This window comes from Schistocerca piceifrons, chromosome 1 (genome assembly GCF_021461385.2).
Source record: "Schistocerca piceifrons isolate TAMUIC-IGC-003096 chromosome 1, iqSchPice1.1, whole genome shotgun sequence".
NCBI lineage: Eukaryota > Metazoa > Arthropoda > Insecta > Orthoptera > Acrididae > Schistocerca > Schistocerca piceifrons.
Genome location: NC_060138.1, coordinates 497126269 through 497148244, shown reverse-complemented (window position 1 = coordinate 497148244; position 21976 = coordinate 497126269). Strand labels below are relative to the sequence as shown.

At 40.0% G+C, this 21976-nt stretch overlaps 1 protein-coding gene across 1 annotated transcript in view; it reads right to left on the bottom strand.

The window, feature by feature from the left end:
* The window catches only part of LOC124789088 (eukaryotic translation initiation factor 3 subunit I), a 28316-nt gene that overhangs the window by 2584 nt on the left and 3756 nt on the right, over window positions 1–21976 (bottom strand). The window contains exons 3-4 of the mRNA XM_047256380.1: window positions 4869–5021; window positions 4500–4627 (exon numbers count right to left, since the gene is read on the bottom strand). Of these exons, the coding sequence (XP_047112336.1) occupies window positions 4500–4627; window positions 4869–5021 (281 nt within the window). The remainder of the gene's footprint in view (window positions 1–4499; window positions 4628–4868; window positions 5022–21976) is intronic.

The window sequence follows — 21976 nt, the reverse complement described above, 5'->3', positions numbered from 1 at the left end:
TTCGACATTAATTTTCTTGACGAAGACAACTGTAATCTGGCAATGGGTGTAGGTGTTTGTATTAGCATGATATTTTTATTATAATATACTTCTATGTAAACCTGAAAATGGTGCTCCCTACTGAAACTTGTTTTCAGTGAGGCATTATTCACTGAAAGCATATGTTTGAACTGTTGAGAACATCAAAAAAATACATAAAAAATTATATATATGATTGAGTAATCACTTTATTTACAACCCGCAGCAAAATAGGCATGCTAAAGGCGACAATGAGTGACCAGTTCTGTTATAAAACATATCACAATCTACACAATTTCAAATCAGTACTTTCACTACAATGAAACTCAGAAAACAAGAAGCATTAAAATACATTCACATTATAAAAATAAAAAAGTACTAAATCAGCCTAACATTTTTTTTTCGAACAGAAAAAACTTTAATGAAGACAAACAGAAAAGTAGTAAAGAATCTGGAGTTTTTCGAATTTGATGACCTCAAATGCAAGGTTAGAGATTTAAGTACTTTAGACGGTATTCAGGAAATACAGTAAAACAGCTTAGGGGGTACTAACAAAGTCTGATTACAGATCTTTTTTATACCTTAATCTAAAATAACTTTGGGCTACCTCACCAATTAAGCGACTGAGTTACTCCATCCTCCCTAAAGAACAGTGATATTACCTGCACTTGGTTGGTTCTTCTATTCAAGTATAGACCACTGGTATAGAATGAGTAGTTAAGGAGAAACATCTTTAATCTACTTTTGAAAAGACTTCTGCCTCCTCATTTTATTTCTATTGGTAGATTGTCTAAAAGTTTTACAGCTGTATATTTCACCCCTTTCTGTGCCAATGTTAGATTGATTCATTACAGGGTAATACAAAACTTTTCCCTCTAGTGTTGTATTGTTGAATATCTCTGTCACTGTCAAACTCAGGTTGTACATAAATTTCGCAAGCTAGGATGTGGTTAGTATTTCCAGCTGCTTAAAGAGATGCTTGCAAGATGTACGAGTATCAAGTACACACACTTCTCTAATTACTTTCTTCTGCGCTATACATACATTTTGCCTAATCTCATATGGCATCAGTGAATGAAAATGTGCAAAATACGTTAACTTACTTTTATATCACCAAATTCGGCAATTATTCTTACGGTAAAAGTCACTGAACCTAAACATTTTACAAGTCTACTGTACAGTTTCCAGTTTAAGTTTTAATCAATATGTGCACCTAAGCCATTAGAATTTTTCTGCCTTGTTTATTACTTCTTGTTGGTATATTACTTCAATAGGAGTTGGGAAATATCTGACAGTATGAAACTGAATGAGCTGCGACTTTTCAATGTTTAAAAGTAGCCCAATTGTGTGAAATCATTAACTTTTAAAAATTCATTTACTATTCTCTCTGTTGTATCTTTGCTCGGCTCCACAACAATATTTATCATCAGTAAACAGGCCTAATTCTGCCTCCTGATTAAAATACAATGGCCGATAAATAAGATAAAGTAAAATGGTAAAGAGCCCATGATTGGTCCTTGAGGGGCTTCCTCTATAATTTCTCCCCATTCATCCTACTTAGCCGGAATACCAAGTGACTTTATTCTTCACAACAACTCATCCAGAACAGCGGCAGCATATACGAGAGTTGGAACTTTAATAGTGGAAACTATTTATTTACCGCTTGTACAAAATAGATACATATTTCAAAGTTTTACTGACCTTCAAAGTAGTCACCAGCATTGTGTATAACCCATTGCCAGCGATGTGGAAGTCATAGGATAGTCTTAGCAGTGCTACTTGTGTTGACAGTTCGAGTGGTGCGGTCTATTGCCCGATGAATTTTTAACGTTTCTGAAATGAATGCCATGAAGTGTTTCCTTCAGTTTGGAAATCGAGCTGAACTTACAATGGCTTAAGTTAGGGGAGTGCAGTAGGTGGTGTAGCACTTAGCAGCCCCATCAGTCAAACAAATCAGTAACAGCTTCCACTGTATGTGCTTGAGCATTGTCCTGCAAAATGATGGTCAGGTCCTGCAGAAAGTGTCATCACTTCTGTCTCTATGCTGTTCATTTTCGGAACACAACCTACGACCAGCTTAGAGACAGAAGTGATGACACTTTCTGCAGAATCTGACCATCATTTTGCAGGACGATGCTCAAGCACGTACAGTGCAAGCTGTTACCGATTTGTTTGACTGACAGGACTGCTAAGTGCTATACCACCTACTGCACTCCCCTGACTTAAGCCCTCGTGAGTTCAGTTCGCTTTCTAAACTGAAGGAAATACTTCACAGCATTCACTTCAGAGCTGCTACAAATTTGTCGGACAATACAGTGCTGCTCGAACCGTCAACACAACTGGCACTGCTAAGAGTATCCTATAGCTTCTACATCACTGGCAATGGGTTATACACAATGCTGGTGACTACTTTGAAGGTCAGTAAAACTTTGAAATATGTATCTATTTTGTATTAACTGTAAATAAATAGTTTCCACTATTACAGTTCCAACCCTCGTATATGAAATGCATGTAACTAAGGACACAAAATATGTGCTTAGCAGGACACACTTTTGGCTTATATTTGAGCTTGTGACTTCTAATTCTATAAGTATAAAAAACTATAAAATTCCAACTGCTGTGAGGTCTTCTCCTTGGTTGAACTGGAGCAGATCCAATTCATTTACACTTTGAGCTGTGGTTGAGAAATTTCAGTACAGTGAATGTATAGCCCTACGGATCAGAAATATACCACAGTTTTTAAAACTGAGAGCAGAATCTCTGCTTTGGACTTAACTGAAGTTGAAAATACCATAGAATTTGGCAGTTTCTAATAATACTTTAAAACTCTGTCCATCTACACATTCAATCAATCTCTAACAGATGCAAATTTAGCACTCGCTCACAATGAGAAATGCATTACAAACTGAACCATTTATGTAATTGCTACAATCAATTTGTTAACACCTAAAACATATCCTTGAGGAACAACCTTATACCTGTCTTGACAACTAGAATTTTTTTAGGACAAAGTAACATACACACCACAGATCTGCAGAGCGAGGACTGTCATGAATAATTTAATGCAAATCCATTGTTTGACAGAATATAAAGTGTGTATCAAAAAATAATAACTATTGTTTTATTTGAGATATGTGTGTGAACAACGTACTGTTGCAAAGAGCGAACACTCAAGTTTTACATGGTTCCCACTAAGTGCTGGCATTTTAAACCAAAGGGTTACTGAACAATGGATTGGTCACACTGAAACAAATGATTCAGCCCTACATTACAGGTCAACGCACCCGACTAAGTGATTATTTCTTGTAGGGGTTTATAAAAGACTATATATGTACCTCCATTACCAACAACAATGAGTGAACTGAGACACATTAATACTTACAGCAAATAGCAATTCTTATGCATTACCGAAAGTCTTTTCAAATGGCCCTCTCCTTAGAACTAACAAGGGAACCTCCCCATCGCACCCCCCTCAGATTTAATTATAAATCGGCACAGTGGATAGGCCTTGAAAAACTGAACACAGATCAGTCGAGAAAACAGGAAGAAGTTGTGTGGAACTATGAAAAAAAAATAAGCAAAATATACAAACTGAGTAGTCCATGCATAACATAGGCAACATCAAGGAGAGTACAAGCTGAGGAGCGCCGTGGTCCCGTAGTTAGCGTGAGCACCTGTGGAACGAGAGGTCCTGGGTTCAAGTCTTCCCTCGAGTGAAAAGTTTACTGTCTTTATTTTCGCAAAGTTATGATATGTCCGTTCGTTCATTGACGTCTCTGTTCACTGAAATAAGTTTAGTGTCTGTGTTTTGCGACCGCACCGCAAAACCGTGCGATTAGTAGACGAAAGGACGTGCCTCTCCAATGGGAACCGAAAACATTTGATCGCATGGTCATAGGTCAACCGATTCTTCCACAGGAAAACACGTCTGATATATTCTATACGACACTAGTGACGGCATGTGCGTCACATGACAGGAAAATGTTGTCAACCCACCTAACTTGTACATTTGGCGAATGGGTAAAAAGATTCTTCTACCTTTCGATGTTTGTTTAGGTGTAGCGTCCCCATACTAGGGCGCAGTTACCTCGCATCGGACGGACAGATAATTATTGTCCGAAAATAAAAAATTAAACTTTTCACTCGAGGGAAGACTCGAACCAAGAACCTCTCGTTCTGCAGCTGCTCACGCTAACCACGGGACCACAGCGCACCTCAGCTCACATTATCCTTGATGTTGCCTATCTTATGCATGGACTACTCAGTTTGTATATTTTTCTTATTTTTTTCATAGTTCCACACAACTTCTTCCTTTTTCTCAACTGATCTGTGTTCAGTTTTTCAAGGCCTATCCACTGTGCCAACTCATAATTAAATCTGAGGGGGGTGCGATGGGGAGGTTCCCTTGTAAGTAATTTATCTGATCAATTCTGCATAGCAGCATTTCATATGCCATAGACAGAAATAAAAAATAAACTCACTCTCAAGTCCCACAAGCGAAGAACTCCATCTTCATGCCCTGTTATTACAGTCTCATCTAGTATTCCCCAAACTGCTGACGTCACTCTTGGTCCAGTAACAGGTAACTTCAATATGGGTTCCTGCTGTCCTGATTTGTAAATTAAGTCATTTTATGATTTTGATACATAAAGATTGATAAGCAAATAATTTAAAATCACAATCAGTTTGAATAATGTGTAAATTGTTTCAACATTTTTCGAAGTTTAGTAGAAAGATGTGAAACTAAATCCACATATTTCACATTAAGTTAAACTATGCAACTTACATTATTACACATTGTACATAAGAAACTTTCAAGTTGCCATATCTTTGAATAAATAATAGCTTACCAATTGAATTGTCAGCATTTCTCACATCTATAACATGTATTTCACAGTTAAATCCATAGTGTTTATCTGTTGAGTACACTGCCATTGTAGCACTATAACTAAAGGCACAGGTTCGAACAGAGGAATTGGCAGGGACTGTTCCAATATTAACACCTGAAAATAAAATTAAACATTTATTGGATGCTCGAACTGCTGCAAATAAGTCAGGGGGGACTTGTTCCTTGGCAGAAAATCATGGTAGTGGTGATGGTGGCGGTGAGGCGGCGGTGCGAACTGGAGCTTCTCTAAAAATCAGAGAATGATCAGCGATAAGAATGAGCAAGGAGAAATTCACAAAAGAAGAATCAGGCAAGTAATCTAATTGGTGATACCTGGCAAGAAGAGCTGCCTTGAGAGCAGGGTCACAAATCTCTACTCTTTTCAGGAAGATATGATTCATCATAAAATATATGCATATTACTGAAGGAAGAAGTGTGACACTTAAATAGCTACATGCCACTCTTGTAGCAGTGGATCTGTTTCAAAGTAGTAAGTCGTCCTTCCTAAAAGTAATGAAAAAGTTGCGATTTCATCATATTTGTGGCAACAAGTTATTAACGGAATGCCAAGATATTACAGGCTGGCAGTGCTGTTTTCTCAAGGAATTAGTAGGTACACATTTTGGTATCATTTGGCTTGACGAAACATGGGTGAATGCAGAACACAGCTTAGGAAAAGTTTACTTTTCCACATTCATACAGGATGAATAGCTATTGGCTGGAAAAAGGGTCCTGTATCTCAGGAGAAAGAAAATGCAAACCTGTTTAATACAAGAAATTAAAAAAGATTAAGAAATATACAACATACCAACTGAAGAAGCAACAGAACAATATATTTTTGGAAGGAAAGTGTTAACTTTAGGATTCCACGGCAGGAGCAGTAAGCGGAAAGGTGTGGAGTGGTCTCTGTTACATGTTCTACAGATAATTTGAATAATTCTGTTATTCAAATATTGTGGAATAAGGCAGCATACATGACATGTATATGTGCCTACTGCTAACATTAATACACATTTAATTTTTTAGTCATAATCATACAACTACATTTAAAAACTAAGTGCTTTTTTATCTCTCCCAGGAAAGCTGCTGTCTCATCATCAATATTATAAGCTGGAGTTTATTCCTATCGCTAACTTAATATTTGATCATATTACAAGCTAGTGTTTATTCCTATCGCTAACTTAATATTTGATCATAAATGCATTAGAGGCCACATACACTCTGCAGATATTCATCTTTGAATCTCTAAGAGAATTAAAAAAAAAAAAAAAAAAAAAAAAAAACTGGGTGGTACTTACCCTTACAGTGTGAAATATTTAGTACAACTGACAGGCAATGCACACGTGCTCTCCTAGCTTTTGAAAACATAGGTTTCTTTCTCAGAGCAGAGAGCAGCGTAAGTTGGGGAAATTTGAAAAGACAGTAGGTCTGTTGTGGGCACCTTGGAGTCTGAGTGACCCTGCTACTCACCTCAAGAGGTTTTGAGTGGCACTTAAGAGAAACAAAGACTGCTTGATATTATTTAGCAGCTGGTTGAAACCTTCTCAGACAGACAAAACACACAAACTTATATAACACACAGAATCGGTCCTGAGGAGTTCCAAAAATTAGAACTCTAGTATATATATATATATATATATATATATATATATATATATATATATATATAGTAGACGGAAACATTCCACGTAGGAAAAATATATCTAAAAACAAAGATGATGTGACTTACCAAATGAAAGTGCTGGCAGGTCGACAGACACACAAACAAACACAAACATACACACACAATTCAAGCTTTCCCAACAAACTGTTGCCTCATCAGGAAAGAGGGAAGGAGAGGGAAAGACGAAAGGATGTGGGTTTTAAGGGAGAGGGTAAGGAGTCATTCCAATCCCGGGAGCGGAAAGACTTACCTTAGGGGGAAAAAAAGGATGGGTATACACTCGAACACACACACACACACACACACACACACACACACACACACACACACACATATATCCATCCACACATACACAGACACAAGCAGACATATTTAAAGACAAAGAGTTTGGGCAGAGATGTCAGTCGAGGCAGAAGTGCAGAGGCAAAGATGTTGTTGAATGACAGGTGAGGTATGAGTGGCGGCAACTTGCAATTAGCGGAGATTGAGGCCTGTTGGATAACAGGAAGAGAGGATATATTGAAGAGCAAGTTCCCATCTCCGGAGTTCGGATAGGTTGGTGTTGGTGGGAAGTATCCAGATAACCCGGACGGTGTAACACTGTGCCAAGATGTGCTGGCCGTGCACCAAGGCATGTTTAGCCACAGGGTGATCCTCATTACCAACAAACACTGTCTGCCTGTGTCCATTCATGTGATTGGACAGTTTGTTGCTGGTCATTCCCACATAGAATGCTTCACAGTGTAGGCAGGTCAGTTGGTAGATCACGTGGGTGCTTTCACATGTGGCTCTGCCTTTGATCGTGTACACCTTCCGGGTTACAGGACTGGAGTAGGTGGTGGTGGGAGGGCGCATGGGACAGGTTTTACACCGGGGGCGGTTACAAGGGTAGGAGCCAGAGGGTAGGGAAGGTGGTTTGGGGATTTCATAGGGATGAACTAAGAGGTTACGAAGGTTAGGTGGACGGCGGAAATACACTCTTAGTGGAGTGGGGAGGATTTCATGAAGGACGGATCTCATTTCAGGGCAGGATTTGAGGAAGTCGTATCCCTGCTGGAGAGCCACATTCAGAATCTGATCCAGTCCCGGAAAGTATCCTGTCACAAGTGGGGCACTTTTGTGGTTCTTCTGTGGGAGGTTCTGGGTTTGAGAGGATGAGGAAGTGGCTCTGGTTATTTGCTTCTGTACCAGGTCGGGAGGGTAGTTGCGGGATGCGAAAGCTGTTGTCAGGTTGTTGGTGTAATGCTTCAGGGATTCCGGACTGGAGCAGATTCGTTTGCCACGAAGACCTAGGCTGTAGGGAAGGAACCGTTTGATGTGGAATGGGTGGCAGCTGTCGTAATGAAGGTACTGTTGCTTGTTGGTGGGTTTGATGTGGACGGACGTGTGAAGCTGGCCATTGGACAGGTGGAGGTCAACATCAAGGAAAGTGGCATGGGATTTGGAGTAGGACCAGGTGAATCTGATGGAACCAAAGGAGTTGAGGTTGGAGAGGAAATTCTGGAGTTCTTCTTCACTGTGAGTCCAGATCTTGAAGATGTCATAAATAAATCTGTACCAAACTTTGGGTTGGCAGGCCTGGGTAACCAAGAAGGCTTCCTCTAAGCGACCCATGAATAGGTTGGCGTACGAAGGGGCCATCCTGGTACCCATGTCTGTTCCCTTTAATTGTTGGTATGTCTGGCCTTCAAAAGTGAAGAAGTTGTGGGTCAGGATGAAGCTGGCTAAGGTAATGAGGATAGAGGTTTCAGGTAGGGTGGCAGGTGATCGGCGTGAAAGGAAGTGCTCCATCACAGCAAGGCCCTGGACGTGCGGGATATTTGTGTATAAGGAAGTGGCATCAATGGTTACAAGGATGGTTTCTGGGGGTAACGGATTGGGTAAGGATTCCAGGAGTTCGAGAAAGTGGTTGGTGTCTTTGATGAAGGATGGGAGACTGCACGTAATGGGTTGAAGGTGTTGATCTACGTAGGCAGAGATACGTTCTGTTGGGGCTTGGTAACCAGCTACAATGGGGCTGCCGGGATGATTGGGTTTGTGAATTTTAGGAAGAAGGTAGAAGGTAAGGGTGCGGGGTGTCGGTGGGGTCAGGAGGTTGATGGAGTCAGGTGAAAGGTTTCGTAGGGGGCCTAAGGTTCTGAGGATTCCTTGAAGCTCCGCCTGGACATCAGGAATGGGATTACCTTGGCAAACTTTGTATGTGGTGTTGTCTGAAAGCTGACGCAGTCCCTCGGCCACATACTCCCGACGATCAAGTACCACGATCGTGGAACCCTTGTCCGCCGGAAGAATGACGATGGACCGGTCAGTCTTCAGATCACGGATAGCCTGGGCTTCAGCAGTGGTGATGTTGGGAGTAGGATTAAGGTTTTTTTAAGAAGGATTGAGCGGCAAGGCTGGAAGTCAGAAATTCCTGGAAGGTTTGGAGAGGGTGATTTTGAGGAAGAGGAGGTGGGTCCCGCTGTGACGGAGGACGGAACTGTTCCAGGCAGGGTTCAATTTGAATAGTGTCTTGGGGAGTTGGATCATTAGGGGTAGGATTAGGATCATTTTTCTTCATGGCAAAGTGATACTTCCAGCAGAGCGTACGAGTGTAGGACAGTAAATCTTTGACGAGGGCTGTTTGATTGAATCTGGGAGTGGGGCTGAAGGTGAGGCCTTTGGATAGGACAGAGGTTTCGGATTGGGAGAGAGGTTTGGAGGAAAGGTTAACTACTGAATTAGGGTGTTGTGGTGCCAGACTGTGTTGATTGGAATTCTGAGGTTTTGGAGGGAGTGGAGCTGGAAGTGGGAGGTTGAGTAGATGGGAGAGACTGGGTTTGTGTGCAATGAGAGGTGGTTGAGGTTTGCTGGAAAGGTTGTGAAGGGTGAGTGAGTTGCCTTTCCGGAGGTGGGAAACCAGGAGATTGGATAGTTTTTTGAGGTGAAGGGTGACATGCTGTTCTAATTTGCGGTTGGCCTGTAGGAGGATGCTCTGAATAGCCGGTGTGGATGTGGGAGAGGAAAGATTGAGGACTTTTATTAAGGATAGGAGTTGACGGGTGTGTTCATTGGCTGAGTTGATGTGTAGGTGAAGGATTAGGTGGGTGAGGGCAATGGATTGTTCAGTTTGTAACTGGTATAGGGACTGATGGAAAGAAGGGTTGCAGCCAGAGATGGGAACTTTAAGTGTGAGGCCTTTGGGGGTTATGCCAAATGTCAGACAAGCCTCAGGCTATCCTCTTCCTCAAAATCACCCTCTCCAAACCTTCCAGGAATTTCTGACTTCCAGCCTTGCCTCTCAATCCTTCTTAAAAAACCTTAATCCTACTCCCAACATCACCACTGCTGAAGCCCAGGCTATCCGTGATCTGAAGGCTGACCGGTCCATCGTCATTCTTCCGGCGGACAAGGGTTCCACGACCGTGGTACTTGATCGTCAGGAGTATGTGGCCGAGGGACTGCGTCAGCTTTCAGACAACACCACATACAAAGTTTGCCAAGGTAATCCCATTCCTGATGTCCAGGCGGAGCTTCAAGGAATCCTCAGAACCTTAGGCCCCCTACGAAACCTTTCACCTGACTCCATCAATCTCCTGACCCCACCGACACCCTGCACCCTTACCTTCTACCTTCTTCCTAAAATTCACAAACCCAATCATCCCGGCAGCCCCATTGTAGCTGGTTACCAAGCCCCAACAGAACGTATCTCTGCCTACGTAGATCAACACCTTCAACCCATTACGTGCAGTCTCCCATCCTTCATCAAAGACACCAACCACTTTCTCGAACTCCTGGAATCCTTACCCAATCTGTTACCCCCAGAAACCATCCTTGTAACCATTGATGCCACTTCCTTATACACAAATATCCCGCACGTCCAGGGCCTTGCTGCGATGGAGCACTTCCTTTCACGCCGATCACCTGCCACCCTACCTGAAACCTCTTTCCTCATTACCTTTGCCAGCTTCATCCTGACCCACAACTTCTTCACTTTTGAAAGCCAGACATACCAACAATTAAAGGGAACAGACATGGGTACCAGGATGGCCCCTTCGTACGCCAACCCATTCATGGGTCGCTTAGAGGAAGCCTTCTTGGTTACCCAGGCCTGCCAACCCAAAGTTTGGTACAGATTTATTGATGACATCTTAATGATCTGGACTCACAGTGAAGAAGAACTCCAGAATTTCCTCTCCAACCTCAACTCCTTTGGTTCCATCAGATTCACCTAGTCCTACTCCAAATCCCATGCCACTTTCCTTGATGTTGACATCCACCTGTCCAATGGTCAGCTTCACACGTCCGTCCACATCAAACCCACCAACATGCAACAGTACCTCCATTACGACAGCTGCCACCCATTCCACATCAAACGGTCCCTTCCCTACAGCCTAGGTCTTCGTGGCAAACGAATCTGCTCCAGTCCGGAATCCCTGAAGCATTACACCAACAACCTGACAACAGCTTTCGCATCCCGCAGCTACCCTCCCGACCTGGTACAGAAGCAAACAACCAGAGCCACTTCCTCATCCTCTCAAACCCAGAACCTCCCACAGAAGAACCACAAAAGTGCCCCACTTGTGACAGGATACTTTCCGGGACTGGATCAGATTCTGAATGTGGCTCTCCAGTAGGGATACGACTTCCTCAAATCCTGCCCTGAAATGAGATCCATCCTTCATGAAATCCTCCCCACTCCACCAAGAGTGTCTTTCCACCGTCCACCTAACCTTCGTAAGCTCTTAGTTCATCCCTATGAAATCCCCAAACCACCTTCCCTACCCTCTGGCTCCTACCCTTGTAACCGTCCCCGGTGTAAAACCTGTCCCATGCACCCTCCCACCACCATCTACTCCAGTCCTGTAACCCGGAAGGTGTACACGATCAAAGGCAGAGCCACGTGTGAAAGCACCCACGTGATCTACCAACTGACCTGCCTACACTGTGACGCATTCTATGTGGGAATGACCAGCAACAAACTGTCCATTCGCATGAATGGACACAGGCAGACAGTGTTTGTTGGTAATGAGGATCACCCTGTGGCTAAACATGCCTTGGTGCATGGCCAGCACATCTTGGCACAGTGTTACACCGTCCGGGTTATCTGGATACTTCCCACTAACACCAACCTATCCGAACTCCGGAGATGGGAACTTGCTCTTCAATATATCCTCTCTTCCCGTTACCCACCAGGCCTCAATCTCCGCTAATTGCAAGTTGCCGCCACTCATACCTCACCTGTCATTCAACAACACCTTTGCCTCTGCACCTCTGCCTCGACTGACATCTCTGCCCAAACTCTTTGTCTTTAAATATGTCTGCTTGTGTCTGTATATGTGTGGATGGATATGTGTGTGCGTGCGAGTGTATACCCGTCCTTTTTTCCCCCTAAGGTAAGTCTTTCCGCTCCCGGGATTGGAATGACTCCTTACCCTCTCCCTTAAAACCCACATCCTTTCGTCTTTCCCTCTCCTTCCCTCTTTCCTGATGAGGCAACAGTTTGTTGCGAAAGCTTGAATTTTGTGTGTCTGTCGACCTGCCAGCACTTTCATTTGGTAAGTCACTACATCTTTGTTTTTATATATATATATATATATATATTCATTGTCTGCCTGTGTCTGTATATGTGCAGATGTGTGTGTGTGTGTGTGTGTGGGGGCGCGCGCGAGTGCGAGTGTTTACCTGTCCCTTTTTCCCCCCTAAGGTAAGTCTTTCCGCTCCCAGGATTGGAATGACTCCTTATCCTCTCCCTTAAAACCCACATCCTTTCATCTTTCCCTCTCCTTCCCTCTTTCCTGATGAAGCAACCATGGGTTGCAAAAGCTTTAAATTTGTGTGTGTATTGTGTTTGTTATTGTCTCTATCAACATACCAACACTTTCGTTTGGTAAGTTACAGCTTGTGTGTGTGTGTGTGTGTGTGTGTGTGTGTGTCTCTGCAGTACTGAAGGTAAGTAATGACCAGCAATTCTGTGTCATTTGTTAGTTTTCTCGAGTGAAATTTTCTTTCAGATATGGAGAATTAAACATATGAAGACAAAACTAATAATATGAAAAGGATAGATTGCTACTTATCACTTCACAGAACTGTGTGGCAGACAGGCCTAGCACCCATAGACAACAATGGCCACATGTGTAGGAGTTACGCATGCGTGTGTTTTGTCTACGCCTGACAAAATATTTCACGCAATAGGTAAATAATATATAGCTACAATTTTTTTCCATGTGCCTACCTGCAACTCAACATGTCTACGACTTTAGTAGCAATCAACCTTTTTCATATTGTTGTGCCATACCAGATTTTCCATTGTTTGTTTTATACGATGGGAACGGTAGCTAACATATGCCTAATTAACACGTAGCCATCACAAAGTGACCGAAATAATATATATGCCAAGTCAATCTAAAGGGCACTTTTATCAAGTAAGGCCACAACATAACAATAAAACAATTTAAAACATTATTTTATTGATAATTTGAGAGAATCCTTATCAAAACAAGGGGCCGTGTCACTTGCAGAATTCTCTCAATGCGTCCACCTCTACATAAATATTCCACAATTTGCCTTACAGGGCATGGCGGGGGGTACCCCATACTGCTACTAATCATTTCCTTTCCTGTTCCACTTGCAAATAGGATAAGAGGAAAAATATCTATATGCCTCCGTATGAGCCCTAATGTCTCATATCCTATCTTTGTGGTTCTTATGTGAAATGTATATTGGAGGTAACAGAATCATTCTGCAGTAAGTTCCAAATGCCAGCTCTCCAAATCCTCCCAAGAGTGCTCCCGGAAATTAATATTGCCCTCCCTCCAAGAGACTCCAGCTTGAGCACCCAAAGCATCTCCATAACCCCAGCTTGCTGCTCGAACCCACCAGCAACAAATCCAGAGGACCATCTCTGAATTTCCTTGATCTCCTATCTCAATCTGACTTGGCATGGATCCCAAACACTCAAGCAGCACTCAAGAATACGTCGCAACGGTCACTCCCAGAGATGAACCACACCTTCCCAGAACCCTCCCAAAAAACCAAAGCTGACCATTTGCTCCTCTCATCACAATCCTCACATCCATTTCACATCACTTTGCAACACTACGCCCACTTAGTCAAACAACATGACTGTGGCAAGCAGGACAATACGAATGCTGTATACAAATGTTATGGGCTTGTTCCTCCTCCTCATCTGCATCAATCCACATTCCTCCAAATCTACAGCCAGCTGGCATTCATCACACCAATCAGAAATCCTGTCCAAGTTATTCTGCATACTCCTACAGTCACTCAACATTTTTACCCCACTTTACACCACAGCATCATCAGCAAACAACCGTAGACTGTTGCCCATCAAGTTCGCCAAGTCATTCATGTATACAGAGAACAACAATAGTGGTCCTATCACTCTTTCCTGTGACACTCTAGGTGACACGCCTGTCTCTGATGAATATCTGCTGTCGAGGACAACACGCGGGTTTCACAATTTAAATAGTCTTTGAGTGACTCACACATTGTGAACCCATTCCATACGCTCATAACTTCTTTAACATCCTGCAATGGGGGACCATGTCAAATGCTTTCTGGAAATCTAGAAATATGGAATCTAGCCTGATGCACTGCATCCACAATTTTCAGTATATCATGTGAGAAAAGGGCAAGCTGAATTTTGCACGAACAATGCTCTCTAAAACCATGCTGATTTATGGACATAAGCTTCTCGACCCCAAGAAATTTTATTATATTCAAACAGACTATATTCAAGGATTCTGCAGCAAACCAATGTTAGGGATATTGGTCGGTAATTTTGCAGGTCTGTTCTTTTGCCCTTCTTATACACAGGGGTTACCTGCACTGTCTCTTGGGACTTAGTCCTGTGCAAGAGATTCATGATAAATGGAAGCTCAGTAAGTGGCCAATGACACAGACTACTGTTTGAAAAATCGAATTGGGGTTCCATCCGGACCTGGTGACTTATTTGTTTTTAATTCTTCAGTTGCTTCTCTATGCCAGGGACACTTATTACAAAATCTTCCATATGGGAGTCTGTTCGATGGTCAAATGTGAAATTTAAAACTTCAGCTTTCATTTTGTATCTTCAACTGCCACACCAGAACGGTCAACAAGGGACTGAATGGAAGCCTTAGATCCACTTTTTCAGTCCTCTGCATATCTTTTGCTAAGGTTTGACAGTAGTAGTACAATTTCTACTAACCTTTTCTTGTCATTTATATGTTCTCTTCTGAACCGAGAGCACGACAGTCTCTGCTTCTTCAACAGTTACCGAGTCTTGTTATTAAGCGAAGATGGAACGCCCTATCCAGACAATGTTAAATTTAGTGTAGCCATTGACATGAACCTTTACAGGACAAACTGTATTGTTGCGAGTCTACTGAACTACAATAATGGGATTTCAGCCACTGCTTTCAGAAATACGATTTTTTAACTACATGGTTAAAATTTTGTGTACTTTTTTTGCATGTTATCCTAAATAATTTTAATTATACACATTACGTTCTTCTTTTAGTTCAGTAGACTCAGTATATGTATGTTATTACTCCCTGGATATTTGAATACCCAACTCAAAGTGGTTTCTGAGATTTAGGGAAAAATGCAAAAAAAAAAATGTAAGTTTTCAGGAATGGCTTCTAAAGTTTCAAAAGACTGTAACTCAATATAAGCTCAACTTTTTATTTTTAGTCACTCAGAAGCACTCTGCATCATTCTGTATATCATCCTCTTAATCTTTTTCCAAGTTTTTTCTTCTTTCTGGACTCCTTGGTGACCAACTGTGCTGCATACTCTGCTCTATCAATGTGAACCTCGTCCACTCATTGAAGTTCTCTTACACAGTTTGCTTCAGGATTAATTCCCGTATGCTTCAGCACTTTCACCCTACAAATGTTTCCATAATTAAAAGCAGTAACAGCATCCACTGACCCCCCCTTTAGTGTCTTCATTCCAACAAAAACATTTTTTGGTAAGTAAGATTATTGAACAACTCATTGGTATTTTGAGTCTGAACACGGAGACACTTCTTCAGTAATTCAGGATTTGTCAGGTCTATGTAAATACGTTTTACGATAGCCATGACTGCTGCTGGGATGGAATGTTTATGGCTGTATGAACTTGAGTACTGGGTATTGTAGCAATTGCACCATGAATCAGGTCCAGGAGGGCAAAGCCGGTGTACTGGGTTTTCATCAGTTGACAGTCTGTGGAAGAGGGTAGCCCATACTGCCTGCTTCATTTTTAACAAATCCTCAGTATTATTTCTAATGGCCATTCTGTAATACTGCTGTAGTTCATCAATCATTTTGCCTGTCAGCCTGCCTCTTATGGTTTTACCATCAGAAAGTTTCTTGTCCCTCCAACTTTCTTTCAACTTTCTCAACCTGGTGCCATCCTCTTCTGGACATGACCAACACATTACAGTTCTGTGATAATCTACACACCATAAGGCTGAGCAGCTACTACACTGTTATATGCTTTTGAGTCTCCATCGCTTACAAGCACATTCCTCTTTTGTTCACAGATTGACTAAAAATTTCAATAGCTGCAGAGGCCTCCATACCACCACTTGTTCTGTCATAATTTCTGTCACAGATATGCCCTTGTTCATTCCCTGATTTACACTTATAACAATGTTTGGTTAAAATCTGTAAATATATTACCTTTTCAGTATCCACACTGTTCACCATAGCAACAGAATTCTTAGAACTGAGCCCCACTTCTGCCAAATGCCAGCAAAAGCTACAGGTATGTCAGTCATACCATCATTTTAGGAAATGACACCTATCGTCACACAAATCCTTGAAATTTTAGGCAGTGGAAGTTTACCTAGATATATTCACATTTCCAAAATGTAACTGTTGCAGGTCAATTACTTTTTCACTTATGATAAAAAGAAGTTGTATAGATTCAGGAATTCATAGACGAGCTCCTTTATAATTTAAAAATGCAGTAGTTCCTAGAGTTTTTGCAGTGGAAGCTTGATTCTTTTTTTTAGGTGAAGAGGAAAGTTTTTATTTTTATAGCCATGCTTCCTGTACTGAATATCCATCTAAGAAAAAGTTGTAAATAATTTCTTTTAAACAAAAACCATGCAAGGATATAATTTTTTAAAGTATTGCCCCCTCATAGATACTTTTGAAAAATTTACAATATTATTTGAAATATTCCACGTCACGAAAATGAATCAGTTTGTAGAAATAATCGGAAGTGTGGAAAACAATGTTATTGTAAAAGAAATATTGAAGTTGCTAATTAATGACTACCATGTCACCACTAAATTGCAGAAGTTGGCTACACTGGATTTCTTTAGGAACAAATCATATCTGAGACCACTGTTTTATTGCCACTACTATTGGTTAAAAGTTAAATTGTTGCAGTTTGTAACTATTAATTACAAAACAAAAAGAGGTCCCCTAATGTTACAATAATAATGTGAAATACTTTTGTAATGAAACACTGGGATAGAATGATTTTTCATTATTTAATTACTTTTTAGGTTAAACCAATCATCTTTTGAATTCTTTATGACAAATATTGGTTATATGACTTAAGCAGTATGGAAAGTACAAGTGGACAGTGTTTTCTTGGACAGTATCTGCAAGATATATATGGTAACGCCCTGACTTGTGTGAATGAACTGACCAGTGAAGAACAAGAACTTTTATTATGGCGAAGCAACAGTCATTCATACTGTGATTTAAGTGTTTCATATGTGTGTGTTAAACTCAAGTACCTGCGCAGAGTCTCTGCATACAAAAATTTGCTGTAATCCCTTCGAGTGTCACAAACGATGTTTTTCATCTGGACTGCATGAAATTAGTTTAGAAAAGGCAAATACATTCAAAATGAGAGGCTTTAGCATTATTCCTAGGGAGAAAATGTGCCCAACCTGTATCAAACTTACTAAAGAAAAACAAGCAAATGATGAATCATCACCAGACTATATAAATGACAGTAATGCGAAGGTGCAGACTCCTGAAAAATCTGGGCTCAATACTAGCTTAGGAGTATCTCCTGCAAAGCTGCATTCAGTTGCTTGGCATAGTTGGTATGCAGCAGCCAAACAAAAATTGTAATCAGCAGCTGGGGCTCTGAAAACTAAAATTTCACATACATATCAAGATGAGTTGGCTGATGATGCAAGCACTGTCCCTGACAGTGATTTAACACAACTGGAAGAAAAGGCAAAACAACATGAACAACTCACAAACAAAATCAAACAGAAAATTAAATATGCAAATAATAGTGAAAAAATTTAGGTACTTACTCTTGTGCTGCCAACTTGGTCTCGACAGAAAGTCAGTTCAAATTTCAGGTTTCTGAATATTTGGTGCGACAATCAAGAGCTCTTTTAATGGAGAAGGGTATTTCATTGATGGTTGAGCAGAAAAGAGGAAAGACATTGCCACATGATACAGTGCAAAAAGTAAAGAGTTTTTATTTGGATGATGAAAACACACGAATAATGCCTGGGAAAAATGGCAAAGTGAGCACCAGCAAAAATACCTAATAACAAAAGTGTCTTGCTTTAAGTAATTTAACTGAACTGTATTCTCTCTATAAAAAAAAGTACCCTGAAGAGAGAGGAGGATTCTCAAAATTTGCTTCTCTTTGACCAAAACCGTATACTTGCAGGATCATCAGGAACACATACCGTATGTGTGTGCATTTACACCAAAACGTTAAATTGCTTCTAAATTCTATTTCTATTAAAGAAACATACCAAGATCTAATTAAAATAATAACATGTGATACAAACAACCAAGCCTGTATGCTTCGTCTGTGTGAAAAATGCCCCACCGGTTCATTGCTTCAAACCCACTTAGAAAATGAAATAGAAAATTATGATCCTGATGAGGTGGTTCAGTACAGTCTATGGGTATCAACTGATAGAATGACTAACTGTTCAAATCACTTCTCCATCAGAATTCTGTGACACCCTTATTAAGAAAATTGAAAACTTACTCCTCACTCTTGTTTCTCAATCACATATTATCTGAAAATGAAGAAGGAAACACTTGACAAAGGATCAGTGTTAAAATTAATGGATTTCAGTGAAACTCTCAATTTTGTTGTTAAAGATGAAGTACAGGGGCACCATTGGAACAATGGCAGCTGCACTCTTCACACTGCCCATATATATTACAAAAAGGACAAACAGTTGCATGCAAAAAGTATTTGTATTGTTTCTGACTATCTACAACATGATGTTGCCTTGGTGTAAGAGACTCTATTGAATTTTTTTTCAAGTGTGAATTTCCAGAAATTCATCTTGCGTATGTTTAATATTTCACTGATGGTTGTGCTGCACAATATAAAAACTGTAATAATTTCAGAAATATCTGCTACCATGAACATGACTGCAACATAAAGTGCAGCTGGTCCTTTTTTACTACCAGCCATGGCAAATCTCCCTGTGATGGTATTGGTGGCCACTATTAACAGACTTGTCACAAAAGCAACTTTGCAAAGAGTTTATGAAGATCAAATACTTACAGCTTCACAGGTATTTGAATTCTGTCGCAAGAACCTGCAAGGCATTTCAGTTCTCTTTGTTTCAAAAGATGAAATGGTACAAGTCAGACATTATCTTTCCCAGCGCTTCATAGGGTGCAAAAACAATTCGTGGAACATGATCTATGCATCACGTTGTATCAGTATCACCAACCAAGATTGGAGCAAAAAGGCAAAGCTGTGATACAGATTTTACTATCGTACATGATTTCTCAGAACCACTTCCGCCACTAATTCCAGAATACAATGTGCAACCCAACTGCTATGCTGCATGTGCTATGACTCTTCTTGGTATTTGGGAATTGTTGAGAAGGTGAATCGGGAAGAAGGAGATGTTACAGTAAGGTTCATGCATCCTCATGGACCATCCCAGTCCTATTGGCCTGATAATGATGTTTCTTTCTCTCATATTCTGTCAAAAGTTGATATCATCACAGCAACAGGTCATATTTATTCTCTGAACAAAGAGTCCTCAAAGTTGGCGGAAGAAAAGTTGTTCTCACACAAAAAATATTATCTAAGCATCAAAGTATCTTGTCCTATGTGTAGTTCTGAATCAACTTGAATGAAGATTGAAGCACCAACATTTTGTGCAGTGTTGACAATACTGGCTTTTGACAAAATGCTTAAATATTATAAACAAAATGCTATATATTTTTTACACTGAGTTAATTTGGTTATGACAGAGGTAAGAAAGTGTTCATATGTCATGTAACATACAAGTTGCCCTATTTTATAATGTGTAATTTTATTTCATATATTGTCATTTTTGTGCAATTTGGATATTGTTATGTGTACTTATGTTGTTAATGTCTCTTGGGTAGTAATTATATTTCTCTCCGTGTGCGTGTGTGTGTGTGTGTGTGCATTTTTTGTGTGATGAAACTTTATTGTTTGCAGACAACTTTCTAATTTTTTCAGTTTTCCAGAGGGGAGGCAATTGTCCAAAATATTTTTCTAATTTAACAATAAAAGTAAATAAAATTAATTTACAAATATTTAATTGGACAATTCTAACATGTATTCAGTAACTACATGTTTGAAAGGATATTCAGAGAAAAAACTGTCAGCATACCATTTTTTGTTTAAAAACTGCAGCCAATTTTCAAATTTTTACAATCTGCTTTGAAGTAACACACTGCATCAAACTTTCTGCAATTGCTACCAACAGAATGTACATAAAGCAATAAAAAATGGCAAAAGTTCATGATATGAGATACAAAAGTAGTACACAAAATCTCAGTTCACAACTAGATAACGGGGGTCATAGCCTGAATGACTTGACATGGAATAACCCACAGAACATTTATTTTTCAAAGTTTTAATGATTTTCCTTATTTCACAAGAGGTTGTTAGATGAAAATTGATCTGACTAGGATTTCTCAAGACAGACTCTTTCATGTACCACATGGCTTTTTCTTTCAAACTATTCTAATCAATTTCTTCACTTACAGTTAAGAGATGGTTGTTAAATATGAGGGAGAGTCAAATGAAGACCTATGACACTTTGCTTGGTGATGTACAGTTACACCGTAAAAAGCACAGACAAATTAGAAGTTTTCAACAATGGAATTTGGTAATTTTAGACCATGCAATTCAATATGGGCACAGCATAGCCACTTGAGAATATATATGATATGAAAGTTAATGTAAGGAAAACAAAACAAGAGGAAATGGAATCTGAAAATAATGAAGAATGGGACAACATAACATTTTATGAACGAACAGAATATATAAGCCCAATTTGGAACTAAACTCTACATGTATCTGACTAAATTTAAGATTACCTTTTTTTCACGTCAAGTTCTGTACGACCAAATTGAGGAGCAAGCCTCCAAAGTCATGGAACATGTCAGTACATGAAATTACAACATAAAAGTAATAACAGATGAAAATAAAATGTTTGTGAACCCGAAAAAAGTAAGTTAATAAGTTTAAGGAAACACAATCAACAATACAACAAGAATCAGTTTAATTTTTCAAGGAACTTCTCAACAGAATAGGAGTTACCCGTGAGGAAATTCTTCAGTTTTGATTTAAAAGTGCACGGATTACTGCTAAAATTTTTGAATTCAAGTGGTATCTCATTGAAAATGGATGCAGCAGTATACTGCACAAAAATATCCTTTTAGAATGGGAAGAGTTACACCAAAATATAATACTAAAAATTACAGCGTTAAATCTTTGAACAAGATCCTGAACGGGGGCTTTCCGCAACAGTTTACTACATCTGAACACCTAGAAATTTGAACTGTTCAGTTTCACTAATCATATGTCCATTCTGTGAGATTAAAACGTCAGGTTTTGTTGAATTGTGTGTTAGAAACTGTAAAAACTGAGTCTTATTGTGATTTAGTGTTAGTTTATTTTCAACAAGCCATGAACTGCACCATTTGAAATCGAGCCAATGTTGCACACAACATCCCTTGCCACCATGCTAGTGTCATCAGCAAAAAGAAATATTTTAAGAGTTACTTGTAATACAAGAAGGTATATCATTTATATAAATAAGGAACATGAGTGGCCCCAACTGATCCCTGTGGCACCCCCCACTTGACCGTACCCCACTCAGACTCCACATCATAGCCACATCGTGAATAATGACCTTTTGCTGTCTGTTGCAACGGTAAGAGGTGAACCAATTGTGAGCTACTCCCTTTATTCCATTATGGTCCAACTTCTGGAGCAATATTTTGTAATCAATACAATCAAACTCCTTAAGTAAATCAAAAAATATGCCTATCGTTCGAAACCTTTTGTTTAACCCATTCAGTACCTCACAAAGAAAAGAGAATATTGCATTTTTAGTTCTTAAATGAGGTCTAAAGGCAAACTGTACATGCGATACAAAATGATCAATTATCCTTACATACACAGCCTTTTCAATAACTTTAGCAAACACT